This window comes from Oncorhynchus masou, chromosome 28 (assembly GCF_036934945.1).
Source record: "Oncorhynchus masou masou isolate Uvic2021 chromosome 28, UVic_Omas_1.1, whole genome shotgun sequence".
NCBI lineage: Eukaryota > Metazoa > Chordata > Actinopteri > Salmoniformes > Salmonidae > Oncorhynchus > Oncorhynchus masou.
The window spans coordinates 20,920,555-20,946,177 of NC_088239.1; the positions used below are offsets into that span (position 1 = coordinate 20,920,555).

At 43.1% G+C, this 25,623-nt stretch overlaps 1 protein-coding gene across 1 annotated transcript; it reads right to left on the reverse strand.

Moving 5' to 3' along the window:
* Nucleotides 1-1,848: 1,848 nt before the first annotated feature.
* On the reverse strand, nt 1,849-24,744 carry LOC135517336 (phosphoenolpyruvate carboxykinase, cytosolic [GTP]-like). Its single transcript, XM_064941546.1, has 10 exons — nt 24,188-24,744; nt 10,559-10,771; nt 10,005-10,189; nt 9,309-9,515; nt 7,407-7,594; nt 5,231-5,393; nt 4,722-4,937; nt 3,677-3,814; nt 3,287-3,382; nt 1,849-3,046 (listed from the first exon to the last, which is right to left on the reverse strand). Exons 1-10 carry the CDS (start codon nt 24,217-24,219, stop codon nt 2,568-2,570), a joined length of 1,917 nt encoding a protein of 638 aa, XP_064797618.1. The 5' UTR covers nt 24,220-24,744; the 3' UTR covers nt 1,849-2,567.
* Nucleotides 24,745-25,623: the final 879 nt, after the last annotated feature.

Here is a 25,623-nt window from a genome sequence, read left to right on the forward strand (position 1 = left end):
TATCTTTATATACAGTCCATGTATCTTTTTAGGAGTTATCATGTCCATTTTTATGTTGAGTGTTGACCCTCTATCTACTTTTGTTGACTTTTTTTATTAGACTACTCGCAGAACAGCTCCCCTCCTTTGTAGAGATCATACTGCTGGTGTCCTTTATCATTGAATCTCTTGATCCTCTCCCTGAGAATACATTGTTAGTTACTTTTGATGTTGAGTCATTATACACTAATGTTCCACACGAGGGCGGTATTGAAGCTATGGAACATTTTCTTCTGCAACGTCACCCTAATGAACTCCCTTCCAGTGCATGCGTTGTAACATTGGCTGAAATAGTACTCACGCATAACTATTTCATGTTTCTAAATGATTTCTTTATTCAAACGAAAGGTACTGCTATGGGATCCCCCATGGCTCCTCCTTGTATGTGGGTTACATGTCTATTTTCAACCCTCTCAAATGTTTTCTTGCCTCACATCATTATTTGGAAACGGTATATTGATGATATTTTTGTTCTATGGAGGGGTGATGCAAAACAGCTCCAGGCATTCCATGCTTTTCTTCACTCCTGTTCTGAGCATCTGAGATTTACTATGCAATCTGATACGTCAAATCAGGTTTTCTTGATCTTGTGTGAAGATAATGTTCTATACACGGATCTTTACAGGAAGCCTACTGATCGTAACAGTTTGTTGAGGGCTGATAGTTGTCACCCACTTCCCTTGAAAAATAGTTTGCCATACAGCCAATTCTGTCGAATCAAAAGAATTTGCAAAAAACAATCCGATTTCGACAAATATTGGCTGAGACGCAAAGAAAGTTCAAGGAGAGGGGCTACAAGAATGATCAGATTAATATTGCCATTGAGAAAATTCAAAACAAAACATGACCTTTTTCAAGGTCAGTCTCGCAAAAAGACGCATTCTTGCGTTCTAACTATCCGCTATTCAAAGTGTTCTGAACAAATTAAGGGAATTGTTCACAAACATTGGCACATCCTAAAATCCGATGATAGTCTCGCTAATGTGTTTTCGGACCTTCCCTTGGTCGTATTCTTGCGGGGCAGAAATCTCAGAGACCAATTGGTAAACTCTGATTTACCACCCCAAAATATTCCTGAACAACGTCTTTGCGCCCCTACTGGATGGAAATTACAAATGTAATGGCTGTGCTCAATGCAATGGCAATTTTATAAATGTAGATCCTTCAAACACCCACAAACAGGGAAATCGATCCCAATATTACGAGCTCTACTAAGGCAGTTATTTATCTTATAACTTGTCCTTGTGGTAAAAAAAATATGTAGGTAAAACAAAGCGCGAATTAAAAGTGCGTATCTCAGAGCATCGTAGCACCATGAGGTGTAAAAACTCTACTTATCCAGTTGCGGCCCACTTATATTGGCATCGAACATGTCACCCTCCCTAGGAGAGGGGGTGACCTTGATAATTTATTGTTCTAAAACGAGAGGCTGCCTGGATCTTTAATTTAAAGACCCTTGCGCCCTTCGGTCTCAACGTAGACTTTGATCTGAAGGCATTCTTGTGATTATTGTGACTTTGCCATTGTAATTGTTTGTAAGCTTGTGTAGTCAAATTATTCTATGATCGTATGCTATCCATTTGTTGTTTGTATGCTGTTCTTTGTATGACATTTTAATATTTGATTATTAACCAATGATATTAGGCCACTCTTGGCCATGATTACAGACACCTGTGTCTTTTGACACTATATAAACGAGTCATCCCGCAATGTTTGATTATACCCTGATTTTAATTACATTTTTGCATCTGAGCTCCTAGAGTGTGCGGCTCTCTTGTTTTCGAGTGTTGATCAAAAGACACAATTGAGGCAGATTGAGGTTGTTTATTAATTGTATTGTAATAAAACTTTTAAATGAAATGTCCATTGAATGTATTATTGGTCCAACATTGAACATAACGTAAACATATCATTATCATGCATTTTTATTGAAGACAATACAAGTTGCCAAAAACTGCGAATGAATCTTTCACTCAATGAAATGAAGTTAAAATGTTTTGGTTTCCCTGAGCCAATCAGATGTATTTCCTTCACATGTTCCAAGCCAATGGCCATTCAGTAATCTCAGTGACTAGTGAGAGGCCAGCAGTGCATTTCAAAAGATGTCGTTAATATTCTGCAAAATTTTAAAATGTATATGGATGTTAAACCTTGTTATGATAAGAGATTATTATTTGGGATAATAGCTTGTAAACAAACATCCAATGCCGTTGTACTTCATTGCAAGATGTCAGTAAGGCATTACTACACATTGATTCTACTCAAATATCCATTGACAGTGAGTGGCGACTGAACTGCATTCGTTAGTGACGCAGTCGCATCATATCATTGTATTCTCTTACAATTTAGAACCTTTGCTTTACACCTTCCCACATATACTCAATGCAGTTCCCCCCAAACTGCAATCAGTTTGTCAGCCACTTTTTCTTACCCCCCCCCCCCTACCCATCCCCACCATATTGCAACATCAGTGTAGTGTAATGTCCAATAGTCTAAACTTTCTCTCTTCAACTCTGACTCATCTGGGTCTATGCCTCTCCATTCCTGACCCTGTCCTCCAGAGCCTTCAGCTCTCCCTCCACCTGTTGGGGGAGGTCGGCTCCCACCTGCTGGGTAAAGTACGCCCGCAGCTCCTGGGTCTCCTTCTCCCAGAAGGCCTTGGGCAGGTCGAAGAGGGCCCCCATGTCCACCTTGCTGCCCAGGCCCTGCAGGTTGATGGCTCCCTCCTGTGGCACCCAGCCCACCAAGCTCTTCTTTGCTGCCTCGTCCTCCCTCTCGCGGCCGCAACGCTTGAAGATCCACTCCAGCACGCGTGCATTGTCCCCGAAGCCTGGCCAGAGGAAGGAGCCCGACGTGGGGTCCTTACGGAACCAGTTGACGTGGAAGATCTTGGGCAGGTGGGTGGGGGCCTTGCGGGTCTCCATGCTGAGCCAGTGGGCCAGGTAGTCACCGAAGTTGTAACCGAAGAAGGGGCGCATGGCGAAGGGGTCATGCATGATAACCTTGCCTACGGATGAATTTAAATCATTTTCATCAAAAGGTCATTCCTTCATACATTGACACTGCTGGAGAGGAATCAGGGAATACAGTATACCACCCAATCAGGGGATATTAGCCCTAATGTTTTTCCTGTTCTATTCTATAATTTTCCCTTGTACTCTATAGACAGCTCATATCCACTTAAATGACGTAGTAACACGTGTAATTCGATGACAAGCTCTTTAATGAGGTTTATGAGGTACTGTACCTTTGTACTCAGCAGCTGCTGTGGCCTCAGACCTCATAGAGGCTCCCACAAACACACCGTGACGCCAGCTAAATGACTCATACACCAGTGGGACACCTGGGAAACAGATGTCAGGGGTCAGGACAAGGCCAACAGTGTGACAGTGTCCCACAGCTACACACTGGTAGCAAGAATTTTAGAACATACAATTTCAAAACAGTTATAATACAGAATAACCTATTTTCCAGTTACATTAACCAAACGGTATAATTTGTAACACTGGATATACCACCAGAGGCTTGCTTTATAGGAGTGTCTGCTACATGAATACAATGACAATATAATATTATTCTTGTTGTATACGAGTTCCTAAACCAGAGATTAGTCATTGGATCATTAAAGGCCACTCACCCTCTGGCCTTCTGCCCCCGAAGATGATGGCATCGATGGGTACTCCCTCGTCACTCTCCCACTGGGGGTCGATAATGGGACACTGGGCCGCCGGGGTACAGAACCTGGAGTTGGGGTGGGCACACGGGGCAGAGTCTCCTGTGGAAGAAGAGAAAGAGGGTGAATACTATTATCAGAATAAAACATTATGACTGTATATAAATTAGTAGTACTGGTACATGAACATTTCTACAACATTTGATTTGATGATAAGCATATAAATAACTTAACATGATTACATTGTTCTTAATGCTACTAGATTCATGGATAAACACAATGTAGTGAATTACAAACAGTTAACTCTAGTTTATGAGTAGACATTCTAATGAAGCGTTACTGTGTACTTTCTCTACCCAATGACAACACAAGGACAGTGTCACACCATGTCTCCAGGAGGCACTGTTAACACTACAGTGAGTCAACTCTACCTGCCCACACTACAGTGAGTCAACTCTACCTGTCCACTGTTAACACTACAGTGTGTCAACTCTACCTGTCCACCGTTAACACTACAGTGTGTCAACTATACCTGTCCACTGTTAACACTACAGTGTGTCAACTCTACCTGTCCACCATTACCACTACAGTGTGTCAACTCTACCTGTCTACCGATAACACTACAGTGTGTCAACTATACCTGTCCACTGTTAACACTACAGTGTGTCAACTCTACTTGTCCACCATTACCACTACAGTGTGTCAACTCTACCTGTCTACCGATAACACTACAGTGTGTCAACTATACCTGTCCACTGTTAACACTACAGTGTGTCAACTATACCTGTCCACTGTTATTTTTAATTTTTATTTGACCTTTGTTTAACTAGGAAAGTCAGTTATGAACAAATTCTTATTTAGGAACAGTGGGCTAACTGCGATTTCAGGGGCAGAACAACAGATTTTCATCTTGTCAGCTCGGGGATTCGATCTTGCAACCTTTTGGTTACTAGTCCAATGCTCTAACCACTAGGCTACCTGATGCCCCACTACAGTGAGTCAACTCTACCTGCTTTCCAGGATTTGCCATGCCAGTCGGTCAGGGAGACCCCTGCAGCAGGGGGGTCCAGTCCCTCCCACCATACCCCTCCGTCGCTGGTCTCGCCCACGTTGGTGAACACTGTGTTTTTGGCGATGGTCGCCATGGCGTGAGGGTTGGTCTTCAGCGACGTGCCAGGAGCCACGCCGAAAAAGCCGTTCTCTGGGTTGATGGCCCTGAGTTTACCTGAGGAGAAAGTGACAAGGTGAGTCACAGAGATGCATTAAAGGATTTGCTCCTTGAAGAAGTGATGTAGTTAACTTAATAATTTCCTCTCTAAGAAAAGGAGGGGAAAGGACTTGACAAGTGGGAGTTGCTGGTTTTAGTTGCAATGGGTTGTACAATCTGTCTGGCCATGAAATTAATAACATGAGTGAATGCTCTTGTATGTTACTGTTTAGGCCTTTACTAGTCTGACATTGTCTCTACAGAAGCTCGGAGTCTCAGAGTGTGTGTTGAGTGTGCATCCCTCCCCTCACCCTGGCTGTCAAACTTCATCCAGGCGATGTCGTCTCCCACACACTCCACAGTCCAGCCAGGCAGCGCAGGCTTCATCATGGCCAGGTTGGTTTTCCCACAAGCACTTGGGAACGCCGCCGCCACATAACGCTTCACTCCCCGAGGATTGGTGATGCCCAGGATCTAGTCGGGGAGGAGTGACAGGAAAGAGAGAAAGAGAGAGAGGGAGATATTTTCTAAGAGGGTAGGTGTGGCATTGACTGGGCAGTTTCTCCGGTAATGTAGGAACATCAGAAGGGACTAACTAACTACTCACTGCTACTGCATGAGGCACTGACTGTGTCACATACAGTATGCTCTAGAGGTCAACCGATTAATCGGAATGGACGATTAATTAGGGCCGATTTCAAGTTTTCATAACAATCGGAAATCGGTATTTTTGGACACCGATTTGGACATTTTTTTTTTTTTACACCTTTATTTAATCTTTATTTAACTAGGCAAGTCAGTTAAGGACACATTCTTATTTTCAATGACGGCCTAGGAACGGTGGGTTAACTGCCTCGTTCAGGGGCAGAACGACAGATTTTCACCTTGTCAGCTCGGGGGATTCAATCTTGCAACCTTACAGTTAACTAGTCCAAAGCTCTAGCCACCTGCCTCTCATTGCACTCCACGAGGAGACTGCCTGCTATGCAAATGCAGTAAGCCAAGGTAAGTTGCTATCTAGCATTAAACTTATCTTATAAAAAACAATCAATCAATCAATCATAATCACTAGTTAACTACACATGGTTGATGATATTACTAGTTTATCTAGCGTGTCCTGCGTTGCATATAATCGATGTGATGCGTATCGTTGCTCCAATGTGTACCTAACCATGAACATCAATGCCTTTCTTAAAATCAATACACAGAAGTATATATTTTTAAACCTGCATATTGGGCCGCCTAATTTGCCAGAATTTTACGTAATTATGACATAACATTCAAGGTTGTGCAATGTAACAGGAATATTTAGACTAATGGATGCCACCCCTTAGATAAAATACGGAACGGTTTCCGTATTTCACTGAAAGAATAAACGTCTTGTCTTCGAGATGATAGTTTCCGGATTCGACCATATTAATTACCTAAGGCTCATATTTCTGTGTGTTATTATGTTATAACTAAGTCTATGATTTGATAGAGCAGTCTGATTGAGCGGTGGTAGGCAGCAGCAGGCTCGTAAGCATTCATTCAAACAGCACTTTCGTGCGTTTTGCCAGCAGCACTTTGTTGTGCGTCAAGCATTGCGCTGTTTATGACTTCAAGCCTATCAACTCCCGAGATTAGGCTTGTGTAAACGATGTGAAATGGCTAGCTAGTTAGCGGGGTGCGCACTAATAGCGTTTCAAATGTCACTCACTCTGAGACTTGGAGTGGTTCGAGCCCAGGGAGGAGCAAGGAGAGGGAAGGAAGCTATACTGTTACACTGGCAATACTAAGGTGCCGATAAGAACATCCAATAGTCAAAGGTTAATGAAATACAAATGGTATAGAGAGAAATAGTCCTATAAATACTATATTAACTACAACCTAAAACTTCTTACCTGGGAATATTGAAGACTCATGTTAAAAGGAACCACCAGCTTTCATATGTTCTCATGTTCTGGGCAAGGAACTTAAACATTAGCTTTCTTACATGGCACATATTGCACTTTTACTTTCTTCTCCAACACTTTGTTTTGCATTATTTAAACCAAATTGAACATCTTTCATTATTTATTTGAGGCTAAATTGATTTTATTGATGTATTATATTAAGTTAAAATAAATGTTAATTCAGTATTGTTGTAATTGTCATTATTACAAATAAATAAATAAATAAATCGTCCGATTAATCGGTATTGACTTTTTTTGGTCCTCCAATAATCGGTATTGGCGTTGAAAAATCATAATCGGTCGACCTCTAGTATGCTCAGATCTGAATCTCATAATCCATCTCCTGATATTGCTGGTCAGCACAGAATTCACTCTTTTACTCATTACTATGTTCCCTGTCTTCGAGCCCTGTCTGCTCTTCATGTCTAAGATACAGTATTCCTGTTGGAACCCTTTCAAAAAATGGAAAGGTGGGGGCACCCCTAACAGGGTCCCCTACCCCTAGGTGCACCCCTATCAGGGTCCCCTACCCCTATCAGGTCCCCGTTCTCACCAGCATGTGTTCGGCCAGCCAGCCCTCATCCTTGGCGATGCGCGAGGCGATCCGCAGAGCGAAGCACTTCTTGCCCAGCAGAGAGTTGCCTCCGTAGCCGCTGCCGAAAGACAGGATCTGCCTGGTGTCTGGCAGGTGGGAGATCAGTACCTTCTCTGGGCTACACGGCCACGAGTTGACCAGGGGAGCTGGGAGGAGCGGAGGAGGAGGAGGTGGGGAGCATGGGAGGAAGATGGTGATGGAGGGGGGATTTGAAAGCAAGGGATGGAATAGATGGAGAAAGACAAAATGAGGTGAGGCAAATGGTGCTTGAACGGCATACTGCTGAACATGTATAATGTAGGATACAGTTAATACCAGAAGTTTAAATACACCTTAGCCAAATACATTTAAACTCAGTTTTTCACAATTCCTGACATTTCATCCTAAAAATTCCCTGTCTTATGTCAGTTAGGATCACCACTTTATTTTAAGAATGTGAAATGTCAGAATAATAGTAGAGAGAATGGTTTACTTCAGCTTTTATTTCTTTCATCACATTCACAGTGGGTCAGAAGTTTACATACACTCAATTAGTATTTGGTAGCATTGCTTTTAAATGGTTTAACTTGGGTCAAATGTTTTGAGTAGCCTTCCACAAGCTTCCCACAATAAGTTGGGTGAATTTTGTTATGGCCACTCCAATACCTTGACTTTGATGTCCTTAAGCCATTTTGCCACAACTTTGGAGGTATGCTTTGGGTCATTGTCCATTTGAAAGACCCATTTGCGACCAAGCTTTAACTTCCTGACAGATGTCTTGAGATGTTGCTTCAATATATCCACGTAATTTTCCTCCCTCATGAGGCCATCTATTTTGTGAACTGCACCAGTCCCTCCTGCAGCAAAGAACCCCCACAACATGATGCTGCCACCCCCGTCCTTCACGGTTGGGATGGTGTTCTTCGGCTTGCAAGCCTCCCCCTTTTCCTCCAAACATAATGATGGTCATTATGGACAAACAGTTCTATTTTTGTTTCATCAGACCACAGGACATTTCTCCAAAATGTAAGATCTTTGTCCTCATGTGCAGTTGCAAACCGTAGTCTGGCTTTTTTTATGGCAGTTTTGGAGCAGTGGTTTCTTCCTTGCTGAGCGGCCTTTCAGGTTATGTCGATATAGGACTCATTTTACTGTGGATACTTTTGTACATGTTTCCTCCAGCATCTTCACAAGGTCCTTTGCTGTAAGTTCTGGTAACGATTTGCACTCCTTTGCACTCCTTCCTGAGTGGTATGACGGCTGCGTAGTCCCATGGTGTTTATACTTGCGTACTATTATTTGTACAGATGAACGTGGTACCTTTAGGCGTTTGGAAATTGCTCCCAAGGATGAACCAGACTTGTGGAGGTCTGCAATTTATTTTCTGAGGTCTTGGTTGATTTCTTTTGATTTTCCAATGATGTCAAGCAAAGAGGCACTGAGTTAGAAGGTAGTCCTTGAAATACATCCACAGGTACACCTCCAATTGACTCAAATGATGTCAATGAGCCTATCAGAAGCTTCTAAAGTCATGACATCATTTTCTGGAATTTTCCAAGCTGTTTCCAGGCACAGTCAACTTAGTGTATGTCAACTTCTGACCCACTGGAATTGTGGTATTGTGAATTATATATGAAATAATCTGTCTATAAACAATTGTAGGAAAATTGACTTGTGTCATGCACAAAGTAGATGTCCTAACCGACTTGCCAAAACTCTTGTTTGTTAACAAGACATTTCTGGAGTTTTAATGACTCCAACCTAAGTGTATGTAAACTTCCGACTTCAACTGTATGTGATATGCAACAATGTTGTTGTTTTCCAAGTTTATGATATAACTTACAAGATGGCAATAGAGAGAGAGTCTCTGGGCAGTGGTACCTTTCAGTGGGAGAGGTTGCCCAAGGGAGTGCTGGCAGCGCACAAACTCTGCCCCCTGTGACAGCTTGTCCATGACTGGGGTGCCCATGCGTGTCATTATGCCCATGCTGGCCACCACGTAGGGCGAGTCCGTCACCTGCACGCCAAACTTAGACAGCGGAGAGCCCACCGGGCCCATACTGAAAGGGATCACATACATGGTTCGACCTGAGGAAGAATGAGGAAATTAAGTAATTCAAATTTTAATTGAGTGTTAGACATTATTTCCCATTACAGACAAGTCTCAGTTGGCTAGTTGAAAGCCTTGGTGTCTCAATAAAAAATTTATGTTTCAGAGAATCATTTAACCCCACACTTTATTCTTAAACTCTACCATTTGATATTTAATGACTCTTGACCCTCTTACCATCTAAATAGTCTAATTAGTCCAAATTGGACTTCAGTAGTGTAACATTATAACACAACATTGATAGCCAACTATAACATTTGCCACTGGCGCTTTAGCTAGTTATTTTAGAAGTTTAGGCCGGTTTTCTGTGATGCAAAAATAGGCATTTAAAAAGTGACAAACCCAATTTGAATGAAGACTGACAGTCCATTACAGACAACTGATACAGGCAGCTGAAACTATAGAGAGGTTGTGTTAAACCTCTTGTCTGAAAGCCCCAGAGTAGAATGGCGTGTACAGTACAGTACCTGCCATGCAGCCTGGGAAGCGGTCCTTCCTGGCCTTCTGGAAGTCACCCTCACTCATCCAGCTGCCCAGCTGGCTCTTCGCCCCCCCACCGGGGGTGGGGATGGTGTCCCTCTGGTTCTTGGTGACGATCACCGTCTTACTCTCCACGCGAGCCACATCCTTGGGGTCTGTGCGTGCCAACCAGCTGCCCAGACAGAAAAGCCATAAACAGACTATTAATTATCTTATAATTCTTTATAGCAATGAGTATAACAGGCTTGGAGTCTTTTGTTGATCTGAAGGCCACAGTGGAAAAGGTGACCCAGGAGATTCTTTGATGTATGATTGAAATGGTTTCAGATGAATATTACAGAGTCAGACAGATAACTTTGTTTGACAGACCTAGTACTCTAAATAACGTACATTCAATTTAAGAATTCTTCACTAACCAGAATATTTTTTAATGTATTCTGTTCTACATTAACTTAGATCACTAGTGAACTTAACCTGCTTTGTGACATAAAGACCAAAATTCCTACTAAACCTGTGTAGCAGTGATCACAGCAGCACTCACCAGTTCTCATACTTCGGTAGCTTCTTCACCATGCCCTCCTTCTCCAGGCCAGCTAGGATGTGGGCCGACTCTTCTGCACTCCCCGTCACCACATGCACATTGGCAGGCTTGCACTCATCCACCGCCCCCTTCACAAAGTCAGCCACCGCTGGGGGCAGAGAGGGGATCGAGGCCAGGGAGCGGACCCCCACAGATGCCCCCACGCCACCCCGTCTGTACCAAGACACAGGGAGGTAGAAGTGGGTGTGTTACAGAGGTTTACAGGGGAGGAACTGTATTCAAACATACTGTACTATACAGACATGATATTAGGTTGCTGGCTGATAACAGCTGTAAGAGGAGCAATACTATGATAATTTAGCAACTCGCAGTTATCAAATAAGATGTGCTCCAAATGGATATCAAACTTAAATCTGGTGTTAAAATAGGCAACACAATAGGAGCAACATTTAAATACTGGGTAGCAAGATGCACAATAGTAGCAAGATACACAATCAACCCCTTCAGTATGGTTTCAGGGATGCAATTCTATTGAGAGTAGATATTACAGGAAAATGTGTCACTACATTCTTACTATTAGTGCTAGTATTAGAGCAATCCACAGGTAAATAATGCAATGGGGCAATGGGGTGTCACTGAGAAGTAGACTTGGGTCCTTCTCCAAACGCATTCTTGGGAATTTTGTTTTACCTAAACCCCGGCAAGCACTGTGAATGTGTTACTTCTGAACATATTCAAGAATAACATTTCATTATCAGGTGTATGGTTAGAAACAAATAATACCCATACATGTTCACTATTATTTAATTATCTGCACGAGACAGATATCACTATGACCTAAAACTCAAATGACTTTTAAGAGGACAGGCCATCGACAGACCTGGCATATCCCTAACCAGCATGGTTTTCCTGCTCTTCCTTGGACTCCTTAATTATATAACTGAGTAGCAGGAAGTTGCCATTGGGATGCAAACTACAGCCTAGGGGAGTACAACCTGAGACTTTGGCTCAGAGCTTGTGTGAGAGCTCTGGCTAGCTGACTAGAAACACCAGGCACGATGGTTAATGGTTTGACTAAAAAATACATAAATAAATAACTCTTTATACTGACGTGTCTAGGAACCTCTGGAGCTGGTTTGGCTATCTCTTTGTCTCTAGGAGCTGCCTCATCATTTGACTTGCATTCCAACTCATGGCTACATCTATTGACTAATTTGGCTAAGAATTTAAATCACACTATTCTACCTTGGTAGCGCCATTTCTAAAGGAAGGGTTAAAGGCTGCCCAGTGTCCTACGTGCAAACTGAGAATATAGATTGTTGTTGATGGGAAAATGCCCAATGTCACAGGGAACAAGTATTTATTTATGTGATGGGAAGTCATCTTAGATCTTCTCCAGTTTATGAAGTCTATTATAAGTGATTCATTTCTGCATGCAGTCGACCAGATGTGTGTATTGAGAAACTTCAGACTGGGAGGGAAGGAGAGAGAGACCTTTTGCCCACAAAGTACTGAGTAGGAAAAGAGAGAGCAAGCAATAACACAAAAAATGAACCATAAGAGGAGAAGGGTTAGGCTTTCCACCCTTTCCTCTGTGTAGCCATTCTCAGGAACAGGTCACTGCAAGCAGACTTTACTGAAAATCTATAGAGCACATATTGTTGGAGCTTTTTTAATTTTACATTTTTTATTTCACCTTTATTTAACCAGGTAGGCTAGTTGAGAACAAGTTCTCATTTGCAACTGCGACCTGGCCAAGATAAAGCATAGCAATTCGACATATACAACAACACAGAGTTACACATGGAATAAACAAAACATAGTCAGTAATACAGTGGAACAAAAGAAAACAAAAAGTATATATACAGTGAGTGCAAATGAGGTAAGATAAGGGAGTTAAGGCAATAAATAGGCCATGGTGGTGAAGTAATTACAATACAGCAATTAAACACTGGAATGGTAGATGTGCAGAAGATGAATGTGCAAGTAGAGATACTTGGGTGCAAAGGAGCAAGATAAATAAATAAATACAGTATAGGGATGAGGTACAGTGCCTTGCGAAAGTATTCGGCCCCCTTGAACTTTGCGACCTTTTGCCACATTTCAGGCTTCAAACATAAAGATATAAAACTGTATTTTTTTGTGAAGAATCAACAACAAGTGGAACACAATCATGAAGTGGAACGACATTTATTGGATATTTAAAACTTTTTTAACAAATCAAAAACTGAAAAATTGGGCGTGCAAAATTATTCAGCCCCTTTACTTTCAGTGCAGCAAACTCTCTCCAGAAGTTCATTGAGGATCTCTGAATGATCCAATGTTGACCTAAATGACTAATGATGATAAATACAATCCACCTGTGTGTAATCAAGTCTCCGTATAAATGCACCTGCACTGTGATAGTCTCAGAGGTCCGTTAAAAGCGCAGAGAGCATCATGAAGAACAAGGAACACACCAGGCAGGTCTGAGATACTGTTGTGAAGAAGTTTAAAGCCGGATTTGGATACAAAAAGATTTCCCAAGCTTTAAACATCCCAAGGAGCACTGTGCAAGCGATAATATTGAAATGGAAGGAGTATCAGACCACTGCAAATCTACCAAGACCTGGCCGTCCCTCTAAACTTTCAGCTCATACAAGGAGACGACTGATCAGAGATGCAGCCAAGAGGCCCATGATCACTCTGGATGAACTGCAGAGATCTACAGCTGAGGTGGGAGACTCTGTCCATAGGACAACAATAAGTCGTATATTGCACAAATCTGGCCTTTATGGAAGAGTCGCAAGAAGAAAACCATTTCTTAAAGATATCCATAAAAAGTGTTGTTTAAAGTTTGCCACAAGCCACCTGGGAGACACACCAAACATGTGGAAGAAGGTGCTCTGGTCAGATGAAACCAAAATTGAACTTTTTGGCAACAATGCAAAACGTTATGTTTGGCGTAAAAGCAACACAGCTCATCAACCACAACACACCATCCCCACTGTCAAACATGGTGGTGGCAGCATCATGGTTTGGGCCTGCTTTTCTTCAGCAGGGACAGGGAAGATGGTTAAAATTGATGGGAAGATGGATGGAGCCAAATACAGGACCATTCTGGAAGAAAACCTGATGGAGTCTGCAAAAGACCTGAGACTGGGACGGAGATTTGTCTTCCAACAAGACAATGATCCAAAACATAAAGCAAAATCTACAATGGAATGGTTCAAAAATAAACATATCCAGGTGTTAGAATGGCCAAGTCAAAGTCCAGACCTGAATCCAATCGAGAATCTGTGGAAAGAACTGAAAACTGCTGTTCACAAATGCTCTCTATCCAACCTCACTGAGCTCGAGCTGTTTTGCAAGGAGGAATGGGAAAAAATGTCAGTCTCTCGATGTGCAAAACTGATAGAGACATACTCCAAGCGACTTACAGTTGTAATCACAGCAAAAGGTGGCGCTACAAAGTATTAACTTAAGGGGGCTGAATAATTTTGCACGCCCAATTTTTCAGTTTTTGATATGTTCAAAAAGTTTGAAATATCCAATAAATGTCGTTCCACTTCATGATTGTGTCCCACTTGTTGTTGATTCTTCATAAAAAAATACAGTTTTATATCTTTATGTTTGAAGCCTGAAATGTGGCAAAAGGTCGCAAAGTTCAAGGGGGCCGAATACTTTCGCAAGGCACTGTAGGTAGATAGATGGGCTGTTTACAGATGGGCTATGTACAGCTGCAGTGATCTGTGAGCTGCTCTGACAGCTGATGCTTAAAGTTAGTGAGGGAGATATGAGTCTCCAGCTTCAGAGATTTTTGCAGTTTGTTCCAATCATTGGCAGCAGAGAACTGGAAGGAAAGACGACCAAAGGAGGAATTGGCTTTGGGGGTGACCACTGAGATATACCTGCTGGAGCGCGTGCTACGAGTGAGTGCTGCTATAGTGAACAGTGAGCTGAGATAAGGCGGGGCTTCACCTAGCAGAGACTTGTAGATAACCTGTAGCCAGTGGGGTTGGCGACGAGTATGAAGCGAGGGCCAACCAACGAGAGCGTGCAGGTTGCAATGGTGGGTAGTGTATGGGGCTTTGGTGACAAAACGGATGGCACAGTGATAGACTGCATCCAGTTTGTTGAGTAGAGTGTTGGAGGCTATTTTATAGATGACATCACCGAAGTCGAGGATCGGTAGGATGGTCAGTTTTACAGTATGTTTACGGTATGTTTGGCAGCATGAGTGAAGGATGCTTTGTTGTGATATAGGAAGCCAATTCTAGATTTAATTTTGGATTGGAGATGCTTAATGTGAGTCTGGAAGGAGAGTTCACAATCTAACCAGACACCTAGGTATTTGTAGTTGTCCATGTATTCTAAGTCCGAGCCATCCAGAGTAGTGATGCTGGACGGGCGAGCAGGTGTGGGCAGTGATCGGTTGAATAGCATGCATTTAGTTTTACGTGCGTTTAAGATGTCGTCTGCGTAGAGGTGTACCAGGGAATCACCAGCAGCAAGAGCAACATCATTGATGTATACAGAGAAAATAGTCAGCCCGAAGATTGAACCCTGTGGCTCCCCCATAGAGACTGCCAGAGGATCGAACAACAGGCCCTCCGATTTCACACACTGAACTCTATCAGAGAAGTAGTTGGTAAACCAGGCGAGGCAATCATTTTAGAAACCAAAGCTGTCGAATCTGCCAATAAGAATGTGGTGATTGACAGAGTCGAAAGCCTTGGTCGATGAATACGGCTGCACAGCAATGTCTCTTATCGATGGCGGTTATGATGTCAAAGTTCAAAGTTGTCGTTTAGGACCTTGAGCGTGACTGAGGTGCACCCATGACCAGCTCTGAAACCAGATTGCATAGATGAGAAAGTACGGTGGGATTTGAAATGGTCGGTAATCTGTTTGTTAACTTGGCTTTCGAAGACCTTAGAAAGACAGGGTAGGATAGAGATAGGTCTGTAGCAGTTTGGGTCTAGAGTGTCACCCCCTATGAAGAGGGGGATGGCCGCGGCAGCTTTCCAATCTTTGGGAATCTCAGACAATACGAAAGAGAGGTTGAACAGGCTAGTAATAGGGGTTGCAACAATTTCGGCTGATCATTTTAGAAAGAGAGGGTCCAGATTGTCTAGCCCGGCTGATTTGTAGGGGTCCAGATTTTGCCGCTCTTTCAGAACATCAGCTATCTGGATTTGGGTAAAGAAGAAATGGTGGGGGCTTTGTCAGGTTGCTGTGGAGGGTGCCTGGCAGTTGACCAGGGTAGGGGTAGCCAGCTGGAAAGCATGGCCAGCCGTAGAGAAATGCTTATTGAAATTCTCAATTATAGTGGATTTGTCAGTGGTGACAGTGTTTCCTAGCCTCAGAGCAGTGGGCAGCTGGGAGGAGGTGCTCTTATTCTCCATGGACTTTACAGTGTCCCAGAATTTTTTTGAGTTAGTACTACAGGATGCAAATTTCTGTTTAAAAACGCTAGCCTTAGCTTTCCTAACTGCCTGTGTATATTTGTTCCTAACTTCCCTGAAAAGTTGCATATCACGAGGGCTATTCGATGCTAATGCAGAACGCCACAGGATGTTTTTGTGATGGTCAAGGGTAGACAGGTCTGTGGTGAACCAAGGACTATATTTATTCCTAGTTCTAAACTTTGTGAATGGGGCATGCTTATTTAAGATGGTGAGGAAGGCACTTTTAAAGAATAGCCAGGCATCATCTACTGACGGGATGAGGTCAATGTCATTCCACGATACCCCGGGCCTGGTCAATTAGAAAGGCCTGCTCGCAGAAGTGTTTTAGGGAGCGTTTGACAGTGATGAGGGGTGGTTGTTTGGTCGCAGACCCATTACGGATGCAGGCAATGAGGCAGTGAACGCTGAGATGTTGATTGAAGACACCAGAGGTGTATTTGGAGGGTGAGTTAGTTAGGATGACATCTATGAGGGTGCCATGTTTACGGATTTGGAGTTGTACCTGGTAGGTTCATTGATAATTTGTGTGAGATTGAGGGCATCAAGCTTGGATTGTAGGATGGCCGGGGTGTTAAGCATGTCCCAGTTTAGGTCACCTAGTAGCACGAGCTCAGAAGATAGATGGGGGGCAATCAATTGACATATGGTATCGAGAGCACAGCTGGGGGCAGAGGGAGGTCTATAGCAAGTGGCAACAGTGAGAGACTTGTTTCTGGAAAGGTGAATATTTAGAAGTAGAAGCTCGAATTGTTTGGGTACAGACTTGAATAGTAATACAGAACTCTGCAGGCTATCTTTGCAGTAGATTGCAACACCGCCCCCTTTGGCAGTTCTATCTTGGCGGAAAATGTTATAGTTAGCGATGCAGATTTCAGGGTTTTTGGTGGTTTTCCTAAGGCAGGATTCAGACACGGCTAAGACATCCGGGTTGGCAGAGTGTGCTAAAGCAGTGAGTAAAACAAACTTAGGGAGTACTTAGGGAGTAGGCTTCTAATGTTTCTAATGTTCTAATGTTAATGTTCTTTTGTCCTGTCATGTTGATCCCAATTGTTAGAATCACTTGAGCGTCTGTCTTGAACTTAACTCACGGTAAATAAGAATTCGGGAGCCAAGAGTGAGTGGAGGTTGTTTTCTATTTTTCTTTTAAACCAGGGATCATCAACTAGATTCAGCCAAGGGGCAATTTTTTTATTGTGCAGATGGTTGGGGGGACTGGAACATAATTACAAATAATTTGTTGACTGCAAATTGACCACAAGAAGCCCAAACAGATATAATATTTGACTAAAATATCATAATTTCAAACCTTGCTTACATTTCTATACAATCTCACTATAATGCTTGGGAATTCTTGAGAACAGATTTCCAAAATGTAAATAACTTGGAGCTGATTTCCTGGTGTTTTTACAGTGTTTTATGTATGTCCAACAATAAAAATAAAAATGAATAAAATCATATATATTTTGCTCAGAAAACTTGGGGGCCAAATAAAACCACCAGTGGGCCAAATTCAGCCCACGTTTTGTCAGTTGGGGAACCCCGGTTTCCTCTTTTCTTACTTTTCAAAAGTTCCCCTCTCCTCCGTTTCACCTTTGATTCCTTATCATTTATCACCCTCCAGGTTCCCTCGGAGAGTTCATCAATGAGCTTGATGCCTTGATAAGCTCCTTTCCTGAGGACGGCTCACCTCTCACAGTCCTGGGCGACTTTAACCTCCCCACGTCTACCTTTGACTCATTCCTCTCTGCCTCCTTCTTTCCACTCCTCTCCTCTTTTGACCTCACCCTCTCACCTTCCCCCCCTACTCCCAAGGCAGGCAATACGCTCGACCTCATCTTTACTAGATGCTGTTCTTCCACTAACCTCATTGCAACTCCCCTCCAAGTCTCCGACCACTACCTTGTATCCTTTTCCCTCTCGCTCTCATCCAACACTTCCCACACTGCCCCTACTCGGATGGTATCGCGCCGTCCCAACCTTTGCTCTCTCTCCCCCGCTACTCTCTCCTCTTCCATCCTATCATCTCTTCCCTCTGCTCATACCTTCTCCAACCTATCTCCTGATTCTGCCTCCTCAACCCTCCTCTCTTCCCTTTCTGCATCCTTTGACTCTCTATGTCCCCTATCCTCCAGGCCGGCTCGGTCCTCCCCTCCCGCTCCGTGGCTCGACGACTCATTGCGAGCTCACAGAACAGAGCTCCGGGCAGCCGAGCGGAAATGGAGGAAAACTCGCCTCCCTGCGGACCTGGCATCCTTTCACTCCCTCCTCTCTACATTTTCCTCCTCTGTCTCTGCTGCTAAAGCCACTTTCTACCACTCTAAATTCCAAGCATCTGCCTCTAACCCTAGGAAGCTCTTTGCCACCTTCTCCTCCCTCCTGAATCCTCCTCCCCCTCCCCCCTCCTCCCTCTCTGCAGATGACTTCGTCAACCATTTTGAAAAGAAGGTCGACGACATCCGATCCTCGTTTGCTAAGTCAAACGACACCGCTGGTTCTGCTCACACTGCCCTACCCTGTGCTCTGACCTCTTTCTCCCCTCTCTCTCCAGATGAAATCTCGCTTCTTGTGACGGCCGGCCGCCCAACAACCTGCCCGCTTGACCCTATCCCCTCCTCTCTTCTCCAGACCATTTCCGGAGACCTTCTCCCTTACCTCACCTCGCTCATCAACTCATCCCTGACCGCTGGCTACGTCCCTTCCGTCTTCAAGAGAGCGAGAGTTGCACCCCTTCTGAAAAAACCTACACTCGATCCCTCCGATGTCAACAACTACAGACCAGTATCCCTTCTTTCTTTTCTCTCCAAAACTCTTGAACGTGCCGTCCTTGGCCAGCTCTCCCGCTATCTCTCTCAGAATGACCTTCTTGATCCAAATCAGTCAGGTTTCAAGACTAGTCATTCAACTGAGACTGCTCTTCTCTGTATCACGGAGGCGCTCCGCACTGCTAAAGCTAACTCTCTCTCCTCTGCTCTCATCCTTCTAGACCTATCGGCTGCCTTCGATACTGTGAACCATCAGATCCTCCTCTCCACCCTCTCCGAGTTGGGCATCTCCGGGCGCGGCCCACGCTTGGATTGCGTCCTACCTGACAGGTCGCTCCTACCAGGTGGCGTGGCGAGAATCTGTCTCCTCACCACACGCTCTCACCACTGGTGTCCCCCAGGGCTCTGTTCTAGGCCCTCTCCTATTCTCGCTATACACCAAGTCACTTGGCTCTGTCATAACCTCACATGGTCTCTCCTATCATTGCTATGCAGACGACACACAATTAATCTTCTCCTTTCCCCCTTCTGATGACCAGGTGGCGAATCGCATCTCTGCATGTCTGGCAGACATATCAGTGTGGATGACGGATCACCACCTCAAGCTGAACCTCGGCAAGACGGAGCTGCTTTTCCTCCCGGGGAAGGACTGCCCGTTCCATGATCTCGCCATCACGGTTGACAACTCCATTGTGTCCTCCTCCCAGAGCGCTAAGAACCTTGGCGTGATCCTGGACAACACCCTGTCGTTCTCAACCAACATCATGGCCCGTTCCTGTAGGTTCATGCTCTACAACATCCGCAGAGTACGACCCTGCCTCACACAGGAAGCGGCGCAGGTCCTAATCCAGGCACTTGTTATCTCCCGTCTCGATTACTGCAACTCGCTGTTGGCTGGGCTCCCTGCCTGTGCCATTAAACCCCTACAACTCATCCAGAACGCCGCAGCCCGTCTGGTGTTCAACCTTCCCAAGTTCTCTCACGTCACCCCGCTCCTCCGCTCTCTCCACTGGCTTCCAGTTGAAGCTCGCATCCGCTACAAGACCATGGTGCTTGCCTACGGAGCTGTGAGGGGAACGGCACCGCAGTACCTCCAGGCTCTGATCAGGCCCTACACCCAAACAAGGGCACTGCGTTCATCCACCTCTGGCCTGCTCGCCTCCCTACCACTGAGGAAGTACAGTTCCCGCTCAGCCCAGTCAAAACTGTTCGCTGCTCTGGCCCCCCAATGGTGGAACAAACTCCCTCACGACGCCAGGACAGCGGAGTCAATCACCACCTTCCGGAGACACCTGAAACCCCACCTCTTCAAGGAATACCTAGGATAGGATAAGTAATCCTTCTCACCCCCCCTTAAATGATTTAGATGCACTATTGTAAAGTGGCTGTTCCACTGGATGTCAGAAGGTGAATTCACCAATTTGTAAGTCGCTCTGGATAAGAGCGTCTGCTAAATGACTTAAATGTAAATGTATTTCATCCTCCTGCCCTCTCTCTCTCTCACCCCATCAGTCACTTTTGACAGATTGTCATGGTAGATGTATAAGGTAAATGGAGGACTGTGCTCAACATATAACATGTGCTCATATGTATTGTATTTTTAATATATTTTTTACCTCTATTTAACTAGGCAAGTCAGTTAAGAACAAATTCTTATTTCAATGACTGCTTAGGAACAGTGGGTTAACTGCCTGTTCAGGGGCAGAACAACAGATTTGTACCTTGTCCGCTCGGGGATTGGAACTTGCAACCTTCTGGTTGCTAGTCCAACGCTCTATCGACTAGGCTACCCTGGCGCCCCATATAAGCACAACATGTTTCCATTTAAGGGTACAGCAAAAGTCCCAGCTTCCACTACAAGTACCATAGCAGCACTTCTGAACAAATCTGCTTGTGTCATTTTTCAATGTAGCTCACCATACCTATGTATGATATGTTACGAATTGCATTTTATAAAAAATATTTGTTTGGCGGTATATATAAAACAATATAAAACATCTCTTTGGGTGAATTCACTTACAGTATACCCACGTTTTCAGTCACAATTTTCTTATACCACATAAAATGACTTGCATGATATTAATAAAAATGAAGCGTGGTTTGTTGAAATGTTGTAAGATAGGCCTAATGCACTTTTATATTTGTATGAAACGGTTAATAGTTCATTTTTGATAGGCTAACGTTACTTGATGAAGACATGCTGTTATAGCAACTCTGTGCTTTTGTCTTGAAACTAAAATGTAATGAGTGTAGCCTACAGACAAGAAAATAACTCCTTCAACTGTCTGCACACACAGGCTTGTGGATTGTTGCATTATTCAAGAGTGTAATATGGTTTGGTTGCATTATTCAATAGTGTATACGTTTTAGAGGAAAAGCATCTGTCATTGTTCAATAGTTTATGGATCCTGGCTTGTGACCAATGTTCCCTCTAAGATGCGCGCAGCTTCCCCAGGGACTGCCTTGCAAAAGAAATATCAGCCAGCTCAGAGAAGCACAAGATTGAACTTCACTCAACTTTCTAGAGTTTTCCCCGTTAGTTAACACTATCAACGTTTCCCTTTACCGTGGGAATTGTGATCGAATCAACGCAATATTAGCCACTTTCAATGCAACATACCAAAACAAAATAAAGTATGGTCGAATCCGGAAACTATGGCTTGTATGTCTGTGTGTTATTATGTTATAATTAAGTCTATGATTTGATAGAGCAGTCTGACTGAGCAATGGTAGGCACCAGCAGGCTCGTAAGCATTCATTCAAACAGCACTTTCGTGCGTTTGCCAGCAGCTCTTCGCAATGCTTGAAGCACAGCGCTGTTTATGACTTCAAGCCTATCAACTCCCGAGATTAGGCTGGTGTAACCGATGTGAAATGGCTAGCTAGTTAGCGGGGTGAGCGCTAATAGCGTTTCAAACGTCACTCACTCTGAGACTTGGAGTAGTTGTTCTCCTTGCTCTGCATGGGTAATGCTGCTTTGAGGGTGGCTGTTGTTGATGTGTTCCTGGTTCGAGCCCAGGTAGCGGCGAGGAGAGGGATGGAAGCTATACTGTTACACTGGCAATACTAAAGTGCCAATAAGAACATTCAATAGTCAAAGGTCGTACAAATCGTATAGAGAGAAATAGTTCTATAATTCCTATAATAACTACAACCTAAAACTTCTTACCTGGGAATATGGAAGACACATGTTAAAAGGAACCACCAGCTTTCATATGTTCTCATGTTCTGAGCAAGGAACTTAAACGTTAACTTTCTTACATGGCACATATTGCACTTTTACTTTCTTCTCCAACACTTTGTTTTTGCATTATTTAAACCAAATTGAACATGTTTCATTATTTATTTGAGGCTAAATTGATTTTATTGATGTACTAAGTTAAAATAAGTGTTAATTCAGTATTGTTGTAATTGTCATTATTACAAATACATTTTTAAAAATCGGCTAATTAATCGGTATTGGCTTTTTATGGTCCTCCAATAATCGGGATCGGGGTTGAGAAAATCATATTCGGTCAACCTCTACTATATTATGATCAAATAGCCACAGTAGCCTACTTGAACACTGTTAAAAATGACTTAAAACGGGTACAGCCTCAGTGTTCACAGTAAATGTGCGCCGAAAGTTGCACAGAATTCTCACAACGTTCAAGTTTGCACTCAGCAGACCTAAAATCTGCTCACTGACCCCCAAAAAATTAGGGAACATTGCTTGTGACTACTGTGATATTTACGGTCAATTTGAGCTGTGGACAAAGAATGTTGCTTTGCCAGCGAAAACTAAAGGTAAGGCAAGGATGTAATGTGAATTGAAAAGTAGAATTATCTTTAGCCACCACGCTCCTCAGACTCCCCTTTAGATCTCGTAGTGGGAATAGAACCTAGTCAGGGAGAAATGCGAGGACAAAGATAGCCATGAAAATTGATCATTTCTCAACCCCTGTGGCCCTCTCTTTGGGTTGCAGCTGGGCTTTGCTTAGTCTCATTTCCACAAGGACAATGCAACACACCTCCAAAAATGTAGACCAATCACTGTGCACCACACAAAGTCACACCCACACTCCCCCCAAATTGAATGTAAATAGCTTGGTCCATAGTGCATTTTCAGGAACTGAGCAGAAATGCACATATCACATGCAACCTACATAAAGAAAAAAAATGTCATAACACATAGACATGCAGAAGTAAGGCATTGAAACTTCTATGTCAATTAGGCGGCTACACAAATCCTGACAATCTCAAATTCACTATGATGCTGTTTCAACACACACACATATACACACACACCAATAACAAATGCATAGTAGACACACAAACATAGAACCATCTCAAGTTTGTAAGACTGACAGTGTCATGCAGTTCACTCTGAAAAGTAAGGTAAGATGCACTCAAGACTGCTCACATACTTGTTTTTCTCTGTGCGACGTCACCCAACAGCCTTGAGAAAGAATGGTGAAGAGAAAGTGGAATGACAAGAGATTCAAAGCAATAGGATCTTGAAATTCTGTCCGTCATTTTCTATCTCGGGGGTGAACAGCTTTTGAAATCTGGTCGGTCAGGTTTGTGCACCTCCAAGTCGGTCTGACACAAACCAAGACACACAAAGTTGTGTGTGCTGTGCTATATGTCTGTGGCATTTTCTATTAAGATCTTTCTTTGTAGTTCAGTGACATTGGGGTCATTCCATGTCATTTCAGCAAGCCATGACACCCACCATCTCAGATTGTTTTGAAATCATTTCTGCAGTTAGAAACAGATAAGATTAGCATTCCTGAACCATTATTTTGTTGAAATATAATTTGATTTATGAGAAATAATAAACTAATTGATGGCACTCAAATTGTACCTTTGAATGTATAGAACTCATTGGCTAGCTTGGACTTATTCTTTCCTCTGATCATTTTAAAACAAGACTGTCAATTTAACAGCAATTGACAATCAAGTTGGAGATGATGGATGGCTAATTGCAGTGCCTTGCATAGTCTTCAATATGACTTTCCATTCAACAATGAGGATATTTAATTCTAACTTTATGGACATGTCATTTCTAGTTTATGTGTCCTTAACATTTGGTTACAATGCATCGCTGATATTCCCTGAGTTTTCCATCATAAATGTATACCCTATCATCATAAGGATGTTTGCATAGGATTGCTGCCAACAGCCATATCATGAGCGAAATTGCGATAACTGGTAAAAGTATATTATCCACTATAGTGATATTACTAATTCATGACAACTCATTTTATACCATCATCACCATTCCATGATTTGCCTAATGCAGTTAAAACATTTTAAATGTAGCAGGGCTGGGAACAGTTCAAATAGACAACCAATACACTATGTACAGCATACTGTACCATGGTTAGTCAATAAGGAAATCATATGTTTCAAATTGCAATATGCTAGATACTCGCCTTCTGATAACTCCAAGCAAAAGACACGACATCTTGTAAAATATAAAATAAAATAGATATCTTCACAAAAAGAGGAGAGACGTGTGCGCTTTAGTACCAACCACAACTCATATCGGATTGGCTTATGAAGAAGAACTCTAATGTTGAGGTAACCTGGTGTAGGCTCATGAGAGAACCTTGTACTTTGCAACACGTGTAACTTATCGGAGAGGCATACGCCTTGAACCAGGTTCTGCGCTTCGTTCTCCAAACCGCAACTTCAATGCAAACAAACCAACCGATTGCATATATACACCAAGCTAAATGTATATTTCTTTCGTCAAGTAATCCAGCAGTAGTCTTGGCTATTGATAACGCTATCCGTTCAGCAAAGGTTATGCTATTAAACAGGACTGTCTGAAAACAAATAAAAGGTCTGAGAGGAGGTGTCTCTCATGTTAAACTTGTTTTGTTTTCTATAACACTGCAAAGAGAATAAACAAAGTAGAGCATTTCATACCACTATCATATCCTGTCCCTGCTCCTACTGAACATATCCACCATTGTTTACTGCCCATGCAACAAAAACGCCTCTACCGGCTGATGCAAGTTCTGACGTTTCTGTATCAGCCAAGACAGAACAGCCACCGTGGTGACTGGCACGTACGGCATATGGATGGAGAATCAAATGTTTAGGAAGAAAGTTGTTGAAGAGTCAGCTGAATAAATGCAAAGTCGTTGAAAAAGTAGTACAGCGGAAGGATGTCTCATAATGACAACAGGCTATTGAAATTCTCTTGACCCAGATGGTCTAGATCCAAAAGTGTTATTTATAATGGGCATAAAATAGTAATTCTACCTGCGTTATTACACCCGCGACATATCCAGTGCTTAGGTTTAGCAGGATCCTGTCGGAAATGGATCATCCACCTCTCTGTTTTGGCCTGTTTCGTTCCGGAACCTATTTACCCGGTACCTCTCGTGGCATGAAAAATTAATTGTAGCTTTTTGCAATGTAAAATAAATTATAATAAACGCGATCAAAGTTAATTCGAGTTGCCTCTTTCTCAGCCATGAGAAAGCCTAACATTTAGCCACTGAGGATTAAGGATGTATTTTTTTAAATTGCCAAACTGTGGAGATTAGCCCAATATCGCCGTATGGCCTGCAGTCAAAAACCCGCGGAAAAAAATCTCAGTGAACAAACAGCATGCATACAAAACTGGCCTATCGCAATATTTAAAATAGTATACAATCGTGGGAAAACTCTGGTTGGGAAGCAAATGGCTCCTGCTGAAAAGAGAAGACTCTCAGTCTAATCTGTCAATTTTAGGCTACCAAACCAGTTGATCACCTTCCAAATATTGTTTTACAAAGTAAAACAAAAGAGAGAGAGAGAGTAAGAAACCTGTGGCACAGAACGGAGCACATATGCCATCACTCGGGAGTGAGCTGTG

What these genes read in the sequence shown, in the direction of transcription:
- LOC135517336 (XM_064941546.1), bottom strand. Translation starts at nt 24,219, where the DNA reads ATGTCGTGTCTTTTGCTTGGAGTTATCAGAAG. An exon ending in CTTCCCAGGCTGCATGGCAG is followed by an intron (nt 9,516 to 10,004) that starts GTACTGTACTGT and finishes ATTCTTCCTCAG; the next exon opens with GTCGAACCATGTATGTGATC. An exon ending in GATGAAGTTTGACAGCCAGG is followed by an intron (nt 4,938 to 5,230) that starts GTGAGGGGAGGG and finishes CTTTCTCCTCAG; the next exon opens with GTAAACTCAGGGCCATCAAC.